The sequence below is a fragment of the Trichogramma pretiosum genome, unplaced genomic scaffold (genome assembly GCF_000599845.2).
Source record: "Trichogramma pretiosum strain Unisexual culture from Peru unplaced genomic scaffold, Tpre_2.0 scaffold77, whole genome shotgun sequence".
In the NCBI taxonomy this organism is placed as follows: domain Eukaryota; kingdom Metazoa; phylum Arthropoda; class Insecta; order Hymenoptera; family Trichogrammatidae; genus Trichogramma; species Trichogramma pretiosum.
The window spans coordinates 373,938-388,641 of NW_019641667.1; the positions used below are offsets into that span (position 1 = coordinate 373,938).

The 14,704-nt window shown below is 41.8% G+C and overlaps 1 protein-coding gene across 1 annotated transcript in view; it reads right to left on the reverse strand.

The window, feature by feature from the left end:
• Nucleotides 1-805: 805 nt before the first annotated feature.
• LOC106648624 (ecdysone-induced protein 78C) overlaps nt 806-14,704 on the reverse strand; it is a 106,144-nt gene continuing 92,245 nt past the window's right edge. The window contains exons 4-9 of the mRNA XM_023460314.1: nt 14,538-14,653; nt 6,852-6,993; nt 4,105-4,718; nt 3,562-3,852; nt 3,069-3,477; nt 806-2,222 (exon numbers count right to left, since the gene is read on the reverse strand). Of these exons, the coding sequence (XP_023316082.1) occupies nt 3,070-3,477; nt 3,562-3,852; nt 4,105-4,718; nt 6,852-6,993; nt 14,538-14,653 (1,571 nt within the window). The 3' untranslated portion in view covers nt 806-2,222; nt 3,069. The remainder of the gene's footprint in view (nt 2,223-3,068; nt 3,478-3,561; nt 3,853-4,104; nt 4,719-6,851; nt 6,994-14,537; nt 14,654-14,704) is intronic.

Below are 14,704 nucleotides of genomic sequence, written 5' to 3' on the forward strand. Positions count from 1 at the left end.
GATCCTAAGAATGAAGATGAAGTTTGAAATTTTGACATTTAACCATTAATTATAAATATATATTAGCGATTATCCTCGCGTTTTATATCATGATATGTAGACGCGGAATCTCTACGCGCTATTCATCTGTCCTATAATTACATACTTTTTGTTTGTTTCGAGGCTACTTTTTTAATTTTCATTTTTAAGTACTTGACTGAATACTAAACGCTTTTTTAATCTCTTGGATCATTTCTTATCTAATAATCTATACTGAATCAATATCATTGTTTATTTTTAAAACTAATTAGATTATTGCACGTAATTGTTTCAGTTGCTTCTACATTATGTAATATTAATTCATGGTAAGCACGAGATGAGATTTTTACCTTCAATTTTTTTTCTTCATTAATCTCCAAAGAAAAGTCAAATTTTCTAATAGAAAATTGTAGGTACTTTGATTGGCATTAGAAAAATTATATGCGTAGCATAAATATTTAGGCATTTATCTCATATTTTGTCAATATCGCAATTTTGATATGCGTTTGACTGTTTACGTTCAACAATTTGTGTATTTAATTATTCATTTTTAGTAACATTTATTATACGTATCCTACACATTCGTTATAGAAATTTTTTGAAAGATCCAAGGTGGGGCTAAAGACGTTTTACTGCGTTACCATTCATAATATGTATAATTATGAAATAAATTTATTTAATGATAAAATCTTAATTTTTCTTGTATCTTTTAAAATTATAATATATTCTTTAAATTTGTTTGCTATTTATAATATTTATAATCTTCATATATATATATTTTCATTCATTTATTTATATTTATTTATATAATATATAATTCAGTGTATATATAAGTATATTATTCACTATTGAGTAATAAAAATAGAGATTGCATAGATAAAGATTTGCATAATGCATGCACCTATTATTTTGTGAAGTGAAGTTTATGAGGTCGGGGAAATGTTATCTGCTGAGTATGGAGACAGCATCGATTCGACAAATTTGACAACTTTTTCGTACTTTGAAAAATGCTGCGATGTCTCTTTACATCAATATATTAATAATAGATATATTTGTTAAATATCATACCTATATTCTGGTTTTTATTCCATTCAAATGCTCTTAGTACGACTTTTCATTATTTTTTTTTTACATCTATATAATATAATATGATGATAATCGTAGTTTTATCTTTCCATTTTATGTAAAATATCTATTGCAAAAATGATTCTATTGTGCATTGGACACATTATTTTCTTTTCTTTGTCTCGGCTTGGATGTAACAGATGATTGTGTGTGTGTTGATTACTGTGCGAGAAAAAAGTATACGAGTAAAATTTACTGAAAATTCGAGATTTATCATTTATTCGTAAAGATCTATTAATTTTTTTTTTGTTCGTTTTCCTTTTTTTTCTTTGGAAGAATCATTATCGTATGACTAGTTTGACTTATCAAGTGTCTTATAAGCAAATCGAGGACTTTTGACAGATAATTTCTTTTGGAATTAATTACCATCAATCGTTCATTTTACGCGGGAATCTTTTTTTTCAATATTTTCTACAATTTTCACAATTTTACTCCTAAATTTTCTCTCTCGTGCAGTTTTCGTAAAGTACTCGCATTTTCACAGTAAATGATTTAATCTCTTAATATCGCATGTTTTTTTGTGGCTTGTGGACGTGCCATTAATTCTAATACAATAAATTTCGAGTTCGACTCGTTTTTTTTCCGATGCGAAGGTAATATATATAACAATTATTTTCGTCGAGATTCTTCAGTTCGTGTAATTAAGATATGCATTGCAAGATTAAATCTTTTTTTCATTTGCATCCGATGTGCGCGCGTGCGAATTAAGGGGGGCGGGGGCCCTGGAAAACAGTAGGAAACTTTGCTGTGTTCTTCGCGTGTAGACTTGTTGTTGTTGTTTTCGGTCTGTATACAAACGTGCATTATATCGGCAAACACTCGGGGGGTGGGCGAGACTCGCCAGCTGTTTGCCTTTGCAGCAGGAAGATCTTCGTAATAATAGTAGTAGTAGTTGTAATAGTAGTATAACAGTACAGTAAGACCCAGGAAGAAAAATTCCGACGACGCCGCAGTCGATGCCGGTTCGTCCCGTCGTTTCTATTATTTTCATTGATGTGGGTTGTTACACAGTCGCGTGTCGCAGGGCGTAAATTGATTATCGACGCATAGGTAGTCATTGCTATAATCGCTGCTCATCCCTGAAAATCAAAAATGAGAAAAGAATTTATTCAAACAGGCGTTTTAATTTAATCATCCCACGGATTATTATTCCGGCAAAGTAGCGCAATAAGTAATTATTCGAGACTTTTGAGAGTAAACCAGAGAGATTATTATCCAGTATAAATACATTTTTCCTTGCGAGTTGTTGAAAAAGAACACTACTTTAATACCGGGGCTCCTGCTCGCAAGCATAGAGGAGAGAGGAAAAAGTCAGATAAAAGAATTTACCCCGGGCAATCTCGGGAGTTAGAAGTCAATGGAAAAGGAAAGTAAAAAAAACAGAGCAGAGAAGAAAGAAAAACTCGGAGATGCTCTATTGCGAGAGGCTAACGAAATGGAAAATCTTTCAATGGCCGTGCACGCGGATGATAATGCGAAGTCGATGGAACTTTTTTTTTGCGAGAGAACTTTGATGTCGCCACTGGGGCGGTTTATTGGGTTGTTTGTGTGTCTCTCTTTATATGCGACACACAAAAAAATGCTCGAGCACAAGGAGAATCGATGAGAAATATCATTTAACCTCTCGCATTAGCTAATGGAAGTTTTATTGAAAAAAATTAACCCGAGACACGCTTTCTAGTGGCGATAAAACGTTGAAATATTCACACATTGACTGTTAATTCCTCTCTGCATCGGAGCTCGCGCAGCATTTCGATGTGGGTCAAAAAGTTTGTCCATTATAAAAGTTGAGTCGAGTCGAGTCTAGAGAGAGAGTAATAAAGTGCTAATTATCCTAGCGCTCAAGGAGAGTTAGATAAACGCGCGCCAAAGCAAAAATATAAAAAAAAACTCGCTTAGCTGCCGTTCACATACGATATACGTACTTCACTGCACGAGATCTTCCTCACATTTGGGAATGTCGAATATCTCGGCGAACAGCGGGGGCATCTTCAGTTTCGTCCAGTTTTTCCGGAACCAGTCGAGGAGGCTGGTGTGCCGCAGACCCAGCGCCTTGAGCTCGGCTATCCTCTGCGAGACGGGCCCGTAAACGCTGCCACCGTTCACGATGCCCGAGTGCGGCGAGTCCAGGGCTTGCTCGAGGCTGGTGCGCGTCGTCTGCAGTCGCAGGCCCTCGAGCAGTCGCTCCTGCAGCCTCTGTATGGCCTTGATGTCGTTGAGGCCCGGGCGCTCGCTCAGCAGCACCGCGCCCGAGAACAGCCCGAGCTCGGCGTCCGACAGCTGGTGGCTGTTGAGCGCTTGCGTGAACTGCATCAAGGCCGTCACGAAGTCCGGCTGCGAAAAGAAACGAGCGCACGTTCGATTAGGGGGCTGTGCAGGGTAAAAAAAGACTCGGTCGGTAAAGCAGAGACGACCTACCTCGTAAATGAGCTCGAGCTGCTGCCTGGTGATGTAGGTGCCGTCCTCGAAGGTCATGGAACTGTCGCTGGTCATCTTGGCGATGTGGCTGAGCCAGACCTCGAAGAAGCCGATCTTGATGAGTATCAGCTGATCGTCTTGCGTGAGCTCGCAGAAGCCCGGCACGCGCTTGGCGAACTCGACGACCCTCTGGACCGAGGGGGTGACGCGCTGGGCGAACTGCTGCCACAGCCAGATCCGCTGCGACTCGACCGTCTCGGCGCTCGACGAGGCCGCCTCCGGGTCCGCCTCCTCCGGGCTCTGCGGCTGCGAAGAAACGAAATAGTCCCCGTTAGTCGGCATTATCAGCTCGTCGGCGCAGACGCGCGAGAACTCCTCCGCCGTGGCCGCGTCCAGGGACGAGGAGGAGGAGTGAAACTGATCTACGTCGACGACGTCGTCTAGAACGCCGCCGCTCGCCTTAGTAGTAGTGGTAGTAGTAGTAGTGCTAGTAGTAGTATTGGTGATGGTAGTAGTATTGTTGGAGATGGGATTGGTTATTACTGGTATGATCATGGGCTTGCGCACGATGCCGCGGGTGCACTCGTCGGTGAAGCCGCAGTGGGCGTGATGGGCCTGCGACACCTGCAGTATGACCTCGTAGACGGCCGCCAGCTGCTTGCTGTCCGCGTCCGACTGGTCGGGCTCGACGATCGTCGTCACTTGTAGTTGTTGCTGCTGCTGTTGCTGCTGCTGTTGTTGAAGAATCGGCTGCTGTTGCTGTTGCTGAACGCGTCCCACTATTCCGTTTTGACTCTGTGGACTGTTCACGCTGCTGATGTTGTTGTTCGGACTGTTGATGTTGTTGTTGATGTTATTGTTGTTTGTCGTTATACTGTTGTTGTTGTTAATGTTGTTGCTGGTAATATTGTTGTTGTTATTGTTGTTGTTGACGACGGTAATCTGTTGTTGCTGCTGCTGTTGTTGCTGCTGTTGCTGTTGAGGCACGACGAGGCCGTTGGAGCAAGTCACGGAGGTGGGCGTCGGCGGACTGCTGCTCGTCGGCGGCGAGCCAGCCGTGCTGCTTCCGCCGCCGCCACCGGTTAAGGTCGTGGTCGGCGTCGTCTCGTCGGGACCGCGCTCCCTCGAGCGCTTCGGTACGCGCCCGTACCGCACGGCTGCAAAAATAATTAGCCTTTTGTTTTACTTTGTTTGTGTTAACTCTTTCTCTCTCTACCTCTCTTTGCAGCGAGTGTAGGCGGCTGAATCAATTTTAATAATAAAGTTTTAATAATAACACTCCGCGAACCCGTCCGACCGACCGACTGGCACAAAGTTTTCATACAAAAGGAAAGATATACGCGCCTTTTTAATTAAACGCGCGGAATTTAATTAACTCAATTTAATCTTGTCATTTTCTCTGATGATTATTCGGCCAGGTGTATTCGTAGGGCAGGGCGAATCTTGTACTTTGCCAGAGTGCATATAATTAACATTGCTCGTATATAGCCCCCCCCCCCCCTCTTCCTTTTTAAACGAAATTATCAAAACACTTGAGGAATGGGTCGCGCGTTCAACTCTATATCAAATCTGTGTGCTGGCGCCGGAATTGGATCATTTTATACATCAACTTTTAACTAATTAAAAAAAAAAGGAAGAAGAGAGAAATCTTGAGAGCATATACACAGAAAAAGTGGAACGATTCGACAAAAGGAGAGAAAAAAGAAAAAGCGGAATTGGCAAAAAATTGCAACGCTTCAAAAGCGGTCGACGCTCCGTACGAAATAGTAACGAGCTCTAGAACAAACACACGTTTTATTATGTGTTTGCTTAAAACACGAGGAAAGAATTCGGGGACAAGAGATGACGAGGAAGAGAAGCAGCCAGTCGCGGAAGAAATTAATCTCTCTCTCTCTCTTTCTCTTGGTTTCTACTATATACTATGCGCTGCACTTTGGGGTCGCGCGCGGAATCTCTCGTGCTTTTTTGATTCAAATTGACACGCGAAAAAGGAGTGCATAAAAAATATAATTTTCGATGCCGCGCGCGACGGCCACGAGAGATAAAATATAACGCAATTTTAAAATGTGTATATAAAAATATTTCGAAATAAAAATTTCAGCATTTTAAACAAGCGAGCGAGTGAGAGAGATATCTATAGTCGTTTCCAGCGCGATTTTGCATTTTTACTACTGCCTATCATATAATTCTATGAATTTTAAATCTCGAAAGCTCTATACTGCCGTCATGGGGAGCGGCGGTGAGATGGCAGCAGCTTTATTCGGAACGCGCAAGCACACACGGCCGCGCGTATACGAAGGAAAAAATTGTCGAAAAAATCAGTTTACCTTTTACATTTTTGCGCGCGCGTTACGTATATATACACCCTCCCGCCGCGGTGCACAGCTGAAATTCCATACACCATACAGCAGAGCAGAAACGTAAACAATGTAACGCGAAGCTCGTCAAAGTTACATAAACATTCGCGCGCGCGCGCCAGGTATGTGGAAATTCAGCAAGGACTACTCGTATATAGCAGCTGTAGAATGGTATACGCATGATATAAAGGTATGCTGTACAGCCCCGCGCTGGTGTACAATACATATCGCGCGGTATTCTCCTCCCTCGAAAACTTCCGACGTTTAATTATACACGCAAGTTCCGCTCGCGTCGGTACACTGTGCAGTGCGCAAGCTCTCGCGGGTTTGCAGAAGCGATATGCTTTCATGGCGAACTTGCGGTGGTTTTCATTGAGTAATATATACGTACGGTATAAGGTACGGTATTATATGCCGCTGCTGCGCAAGAATCTCTCCTGAAACACAGGAGAGAGAGAGAGAGAGAGAGAGAGAGCAGCTTGCGTATAGGATTCGCGCCGAGTTTTGGATTACGATAATGACTCGCGTACAGTTTGCGAATTGTTTTTTGAAAGCTCCAAGATTAGTGGGTGGTGGCGGTAGTAGTAGCTCGGCAGAAGCGAGTACCGTAATGAGTCCGAAATTACGACTCGAATTTACATTTTTCGAGAATAAAGCGAGAAGACGCGATACATATTATTTCCATCTTTTCGGTCGAGCGAACATTTTGGGCCGTGGCAGTACGCGTTTAACTTAGATACTTTAACAGTTCATACAATAATTTTTTTTTTCCTACTAGCATATATTTTATATCAAGTTTCGCGAGTCGAATTTTGTAAGGGAAGCCAGACGTATTTTACGAGCGATGCCAACTTTTCTCAGCCGCGCGCGTCTAATTGAAAAAGTATTCGAAGCAATAAAAGTATTTTTTAAATACAATATATATATACTTACAGTCTCTGGACATGCCGACGGCCAGGCACTTTTTGAAGCGGCAGAACTGGCAACGATTGCGATTCAATCGTATCACCATGCACTTGCTGTCTCTCAAGCACCTGTACTCTATCTGCTTCTGAATGCTGCGCCTGAAGAAGCCCTGCGCAGAAAAGGAATATAGGCATTAATACAAGTGGATCTCTTCGTTATTCAATGGTTTTATATATTACACGTTCGTACAGGTGTATATAAATGCGTCGATCTATATTCACTTTCTCGAGTGCACGAGCGAGAGAGAGACAATTTAAAAGAGGCTCTTTCGTATGTAGAGTAATTTAAAAATAATTCATACGTATGTATGCCGTAGACGCGGGATATTATACCCGGTTCCGCGGGCGGCACAGACGTATCGTAAAAAAGAAGTCAAAGTCATTTCGTACCGGGCGCGCGACAAAAGCGAATCATCCCCCTCTTGCATATAGGAACGAAAAAAAATCCCTTTAGCCAAGAGAGCCTAGAGAGAATTTCGCGCTCGTACGGTAGTATTGTAATGCGCGTACGAGTGCAGCAGTTGAAAAAGTAAAGAAAAAAAAGGTTATATGGAAAACGATAATGGCACACACGAGCGGCGGTAGTAGCAGCAGGCAGAACCGATGGTACGTGGACTGAATATTATCGGGGCACGATCGCGCGAAATTGCCACACGAACGTTCGAAACGCGTGACTACTCCGCGCGCCTCTGTCTGCATTTATATACTATATACGTGTATGTGCATGTGCCGCCGGTACGTCAACGACAAGCAGCCGAGCGCGTACAACGACGATCATCATCATCATCATCATCGCAGTCGTAATCGTCGTGTTTTAAATAGAATAGTATCGTCGTGAAAAAAAATAATATAAAGCAAAGCCTAGATAACCGCTCGCAATCTGCTGCCGGTGCAGCTGAAAAGTAGTAGTAGTAGAGAAGCGCCCCCCGCGACGTCTTCAGCGCAGCAGCCCCATTGTGTATCCTACGCTCAAACTTTTAACTTCTTCTACACTGTGTCTGTGTGCGTCTATGTATATTGTATGCATAATACGATACATTATTAAACTAGTTTGCACTGGAGCTCGTCTCGAAAAAGGGGCGAGCAGAGCGGCGGTATCAAAGGTACAATGCATGATTCAATTTTCTTCGCAACCTAGCCCAAAGAGAGGCAGGCGCGGCGGCAGTACAACTATATAAAAGCTCCGAGGCTGCTGCGCGTAATATAATATGAAGTAGGTCATGTTTGGAAGCTCTCACTCTCTCTCTCTCTCTCTCTCGTCTGTCTTTCTCTTCCAACCCTTCAAGGAAAAACGGACTCATTTATAAATATATGTGTATATAAAAGAAAAAAAGAAGCGAGTGATGCTTGCGCGCGAGCGAGCGTGCACGATATAATAACGTACGTATACAGGTATTTAAGTATTAGTTAACTTTTTTGTTGGCGCAGAAAAAAAGGAAGAAGTTGAAGCTTCAATTTCGCTATACAGAGATAATTTCTTTCTATTTATTACGCGAACCGCTGCGTGCGCGATATATTAGCAAAATAAAATTATTAAATGGCAGCATTGCGTGGACCGAAATTAAAAAGCGCGCAGCAGCTGTGCACGCGCGCGATTCGATAATTAAGTATATTACGCGATAGTAATTTCTTTCTTTTCAAGCGTTAAAAGTAAAGGAAAAAATTCGAACTCTTCGAGAGAAACTTTTGCCAAAGTATAAATGAAAAAAGTCGCGGGCGCGCGTATTTCCTTTCGGGAATAAGGTAGATAAAAAAAATGGGGGAATTTTCCAGATTAGCAAGATTTATACAATTCGCTTTTTATGCAAAGTTCATCAAATAGCTTATTCTTTCTCCTCGTTGGTTAGGCTATTTTCTCCTCTATCTCACTCTCTCTTGGCTAACAAAGAAAAGGCATAGAGGAAAAAAAGGCTCATTAAGCGGTCTTATCTCTTGCACATAAATACAAGCTCGTATAGCCGTAGTGGTAGACGCGTAGCATATAGGCTAGAAGAGGAAAGAAGCAGACAGCGGGGGGAGAGCGCTATGCTCCTCTTCCGTGCTGCCTACTGCTACTATTGCTACTGCTACTGGAGCAGTGCAGCAGCAGCAGCAGCAGCTGTAATCACCCCGGAAATAGGGCGATTATGTGGAAGGAGCTACTGCTGCTGCTGCTGTTGCGCATTCAAAGACTGATAGTTATGAAATTAATCACGTTGGACTTCTTTTTTCATGTAAAAAAATGAAAGAAATATAATAATTATAATAAAGACGATTTCGAATTACGTTTGAAAAGTGGCATAATTATAACCGAGAAATAATTAACAAACGTTTACTGCTATCAACGGATGTTCAGGAATGTATTGGCAGACTCGTACAAGTTGATAATTGCAATGTTAAAAAAATAATGAATTGAATGCAGATTTAATGAAAAATAAGACATTATTCGAGTTACTTTTACATGAAATCTCCCTTGAAAATTCGTTTGTAAGAATTAATTAATTTTTTTACATAAACTGCGATTGCTTTAATGAAAAATTGAAAAAAGAAGGATTTGATTTTTTATTGAAATTTAAACATTTTTATTGAAAATGAATGCTTTTACACTGATTTAGTTTTTACGTTAAACGTGATCAGAAAGAACTGAGCGAGTGACAAGTAAAACTGCTTATCACAACTGAAGTCGGTCTTCACCGATAGATGGCGAGGAACTTTATCTGTAAATCTGCAAATGATAAAGTAAATATAATTTTATAAGCATAGCACGGTTTTAAGAATTGACTCATTTTCCTCTTACCTAAACGTATTTATCTGTACTACTTTATCTGTAAATCTGTAAGTGATAAAGTAAATATAATTTTATATAAGTAAAGCACGGTTTTACGAATTGACTCATTTTCCTCGCCCCATACCAGTTCAAAAATCCAATTTCGTGCGTTGAATTGAAAAGATGCTCATCTAGAATTATCCACAGCAGCCGAATTATATGAATTTCTCTGCCCAGAGAAAAGAAACGAAGTTAACCGCAGCGAGGGAATAAATGAAACGATATCATAATTAGGCGCTTAATTAACTTCTTTTTCCCTGCGAGTGCACAGGCAAAGAGAGAAGAAAGAGACAGAGAATATTAGTTTAATATTTTTAGGGCATACGTACACACGGTACGAGTGAAACATATGGAGATCTCGCAGAGATACTCCATCGATTTTCGGGCCGAAAAAGCACGCGAGAGAGAAAATTTACACTCGCTGCACGTGTGCTGCTTTATATCTATACACCATATATATCGAACATTTTTGTGCACCCTGGACACGTTGCGCTGCCTCCTTCACTTATTTTTCCTTTTTTTTTGGCGCACAGAGCTTCACGCGGGCAATTTTCCGCATTCGAAAATGTTCGAGCACTCGATCTAAATTACGATTGTTTATTCGGGGCAAAATTCGCTCGTCAAGGATTTACACGTCGAAGGCGCGCGCGCGAGAGCTCAGAAATTACATATCTCGTCCTGATTTATCCAAACGACTGAGTGCGCGCTGCAGCTTCAATTTTCGTCGCTTCGTGTATATAACCTATCCGTTAATCCGTCGTATATGGTATAACATAAATCCATTATTACGTAACGAAAACTTCTCCATATCTCCTCGGGAGGACGCGACGACGACGACGACGACGACGACATTTGTCTTGCTCCGCGCACGAAACGCGCCGATGCGCTCGCACACACACACATATATTTAATCCCCGAGCAATTTCACGGAGTTGGTATACGTACGGAAAATTAGGTCACCGATAAGCCAAATATTATTCCATCCTCCTCCGCGCCCGGGTTCTGTATAGCACGCGGAGCTTTAAGATATTCCGAAGCCAGCCAGCCAGCTTGCGCTTATTATCGAATCTACGTCGTCGTCGCCGGGGGGATGATTAATCGCTGAATTCAACCGAAAAGAGTAAAAAAAAAATTGAATCCAACCGATGCGTGTGTATCGAGGAAAAAATTATGACGCAACTGATACGTAAAGAGGATTGATTATAAACTGGATGAAAAATGCTGCAAAGTGCGTCAATAATGTATACGTAGAAACGAGCGAGCTTTTCTCTCTATCTCTCTCTCTCTCTCTCTCTCTGCATATAGCATAATAATAAGCTGCTTCACAATTATAACTCGCGGATGAATTAATTTACACATTTCGTTCGTACACGTGTATAATGCACGCGATTGCTCGCGCGCGCGCCCAGCGGCGTATAATTATTATCCACGCGCTCTATTTATAAAACTCAACAATTTATTTTCAAATTTAATACTAATATTACTCGAGCTATAAATAATGCAGATCGCGAGCTTTATGCACACGCGTCGTATGTATGCGCGACTACACTGCACAATAACGCGATGTTCGATAAATCGATACGCATATAATACGTAGTGTACGTGGCGTCGTCATCTCGACATTTTTCAAACCTTTTCTGTGCTTCTTCTTTTTTTTTTTTTAATTGCTATCGTCGTTTTTGTTTAAGCGCGGGAGGAGGGGAGGACCTATTTCACGAATAAACAGAGGCGCGCATCGTAGCTCTCTTTCTCGTCGGAGCATTAAAATTGCTCCGCAGCGCGTGCCCTGTAATTTCACGCTTCGATTGGGGGCCGCTCGCTCGCTCTCTCTTTTTTCGCTGAGCCAAGAGCCAAGAGTCAAGCCGAGCTTCGTTTCCGTATGGATATATTCGCGCGCGCCAAGTGAAGAAAAACTACGTTCAGTCAGACGCGCGAGCTTATAAGTGCACTTTTTTTCTTTATTTTTTTTTCGTTGATATTTATATCGTTATTACATTCGACGTTGAGGGGTCTGCCGCATTACTACTTGACGATAGCGATATATCCATTTGGACGGACGTATGATATCAAAAATTTGACAAGGACGAGAGCTTCGCGAGTATAAAAGCTCTCTCTCTCTCTCTCTCTTTCTCTCTCTCGCTCTCTGGGAAAATGATTCAAAGCGAGTTCGAGATTGGCAGCTTTATGGCTCGACGACGAGCTCTTCTTCGTCGTCGTAGTCGTCGTCGTCGTCGTCGGTGGTAGGGGGGCGTTACGTTGAAACATCCGTGTAGCTATACGCAAGGTGCACTATACTCCAGCGGAGAATTTATTGGACGATCGACTTTTAGCGCGGCATTAACTCGATTTTACGACGAGGTACTGTGTGTCTGTCTGCCACGAATGTAAGACGTATATAATTACAAAATTATTACTACGAAACGACGAAGAGTCGTCAAGGCAGAGACAGACGCGCAAAGCTACGTCGAGAAAATCCGCGTCGAAAAGTATAAAAAAGGAACGATTCGAGAACACGAGACTAATTTCGGCCGCACGAAATAAAAACAATTAATGGAATCATTTGGTACTTTATTATCGCTCTGTGCTTTTTTCTCGCTCGACGAATGACTTTTCTCAAGTGCTCGAGCTTTTTACGCATGCATAATAATATCGAGAAGCTCGCCTAGATGCGAGCGCGGGTAATTTACATCGTGCGCGTAGCCACATTATAGATTGGATTTTTCACTCGCGCGACTCGTCGTCGTAAAACATATCCTATATAATATGTGCGTGGAAGAAGAAGAAAACTTGTCGTGTGCATACGTGTGAGGGCTCAGAGTCTTTCGTGCTCGTGTATACATACTCGGTGCGAGACTAGAGAGATGAAGAACCGTTAAGAACGTCTGCGCCTCGAGGCTTCCGCGTTTCTCGCACTCGCGCACACACATATATAGACTTTTGCTCTTTCTCTCTTCTTCTTCTTCTTCTTCATCTTCTTCTCGCGAGTTGTATTATATAGGTATATGTATATTAGAAGCTGCGAATGCTTATACCCGATGCTTTCGTTTTTTTCCAGTGCACATATTCCTCCCTTTCCGCTCGCGAAATCCTCTTATTTAGTTTGTATATAATTATAAGTGGGATTATGTGCTACTATACTTGAGAAGGATCTCTCTCCTCTCTGTGCGACTTAATTGGTCGTAGACACGGGCGAGATAGAGAATCGGCTCCCGAGGAGGAAATTGGCGTATAAGTTCGAATGTTTGCTCTAGGCCTCGTTAAGCCGCCGGCGGTAGTAATTTGAAGCTTAAAAACACACCGCTATGGATATATTATCGTATTGCATTCGAATACCCATTGGTTGGCGAACGAAATCGTTAATTAATAACGTCTATATAATCGCTTGCGCGCGAACGACTTCACAGATCATCATCGTTATTTAATACTCCCCCCGTTCGTTTCGAAGCGCATAAATAACGCCACTCTCTCGACTGCGCCACCAGCAGCCCCCGCAGCATCACTACTGCTTGGTCAGTGAACCTTTGCTTTTGTACAGAGAAGGACGCGGATTTTCTCGCTGCGATCTAATCGATGCTGTTAAGTAAATTGAATTTGCAAATACATTCGGTTTATATATCTGTACACGAAGTATATTGAAACATATATTTTCATCCTCCTCCCCTTCTTCTTTCTGTTTTTCTTTTTCAAGTCGTAAACACGAGAGCGGAGCAGAGATACATCGAGGATTTATGACGTAATTTGCTCTAGGGCCTATTATCTCCGTTTGGAAAGAAACAGTTTTTAAATTGAAAATCTGTTTTCAAAGACGCTTACGTGTGCAAGCTATGTATGCGTTCTTTGGTTTTATAAATCTAGATAATTTTTATTGAATTTATCTATGTAGAAATTCTCGAATCAACTATTTATGAAACTAGCTTTGACTTATACAATTATTTTGACTTTGCCGCTTGCGGATTTAAAGAAAAAGGTAAACTCGCCATCTAGTGGGGGAGATTCAAAGTGATATTATCGTATCGAAGTGGTTGAAAACTAGTCAAAACTTTTTGAAACGATTAAATTGTAATTTCAGGTCTCTTAAATAGCGCGTAACATAATTGTAATAGAAAAATCGTCAAAAATGAGTCGACTAATGATCGAGAAATTTAAAATATTATAAAATGCTCATCTTTCGACATTAGGCCATCACTAACGTTGAGCACTTCTAGCAGAGATAATGTGATTCATTCAATTTTTCTCCAGATCGTCTTGTATAACTAAGGCAGTTAATCTTTCATAAAATCGCACTGATCATTGTCACAGTTTCGTCGGTCGTAATTTCAATTTTAATAAAGCTTAAAAAAAAAATGTCATCGGTATTCCATGGCAGAATTCTTCATCGAGCACGTTTTCCAAGAGCCTCTATAAAAAATTCCGATTTCAAGTAACCTCTGCACTTATAAATTAAACTCGTGTCTATTTCATAATCGATTGTTCGGCGCGTACATCGACAAAAAAAAAGAAGAATCCCGCGAACCAATTTTTCAGTACATACGATCGAAATTCAATCACGATGCCGGCACGAAACACTTGTCTAAACAATTCGCGTCGTGCGCGCGTTGATAAACCCTCTTATCGTTTCTTGCGCGCGCACACGAGCGAGCACGACGGCGCGATATAGGTTGTTGTTTTTTCTTTTTTTTTTATCTCTCGCTGCCGCACGATAATTTCGCCTCTCGAGTCTCCGATCGTAACGTCATCTTTCCGCGGAATGCCAAGTATGTAGTGTTATGTAGGCTGAGGCATCATCATCGTCGTCGTCATCGGGGCAGCAGCTCGTAAATAAAATAATAGGGGGAAAAAAATACTTACTTTACAGCCCTCGCAGCTTGTGACTCCGTAGTGGTAGCCGCTCGCCTTGTCGCCGCAGACTTTGCACGCGACGAAGTTCTTGGCCGGCGTCGAGTCCGCGACCGCGTATTGTTGCTCTGCAAAAGAGAAGATCGCACAAAAGAGCCATTATTATACCAATCGAGTTC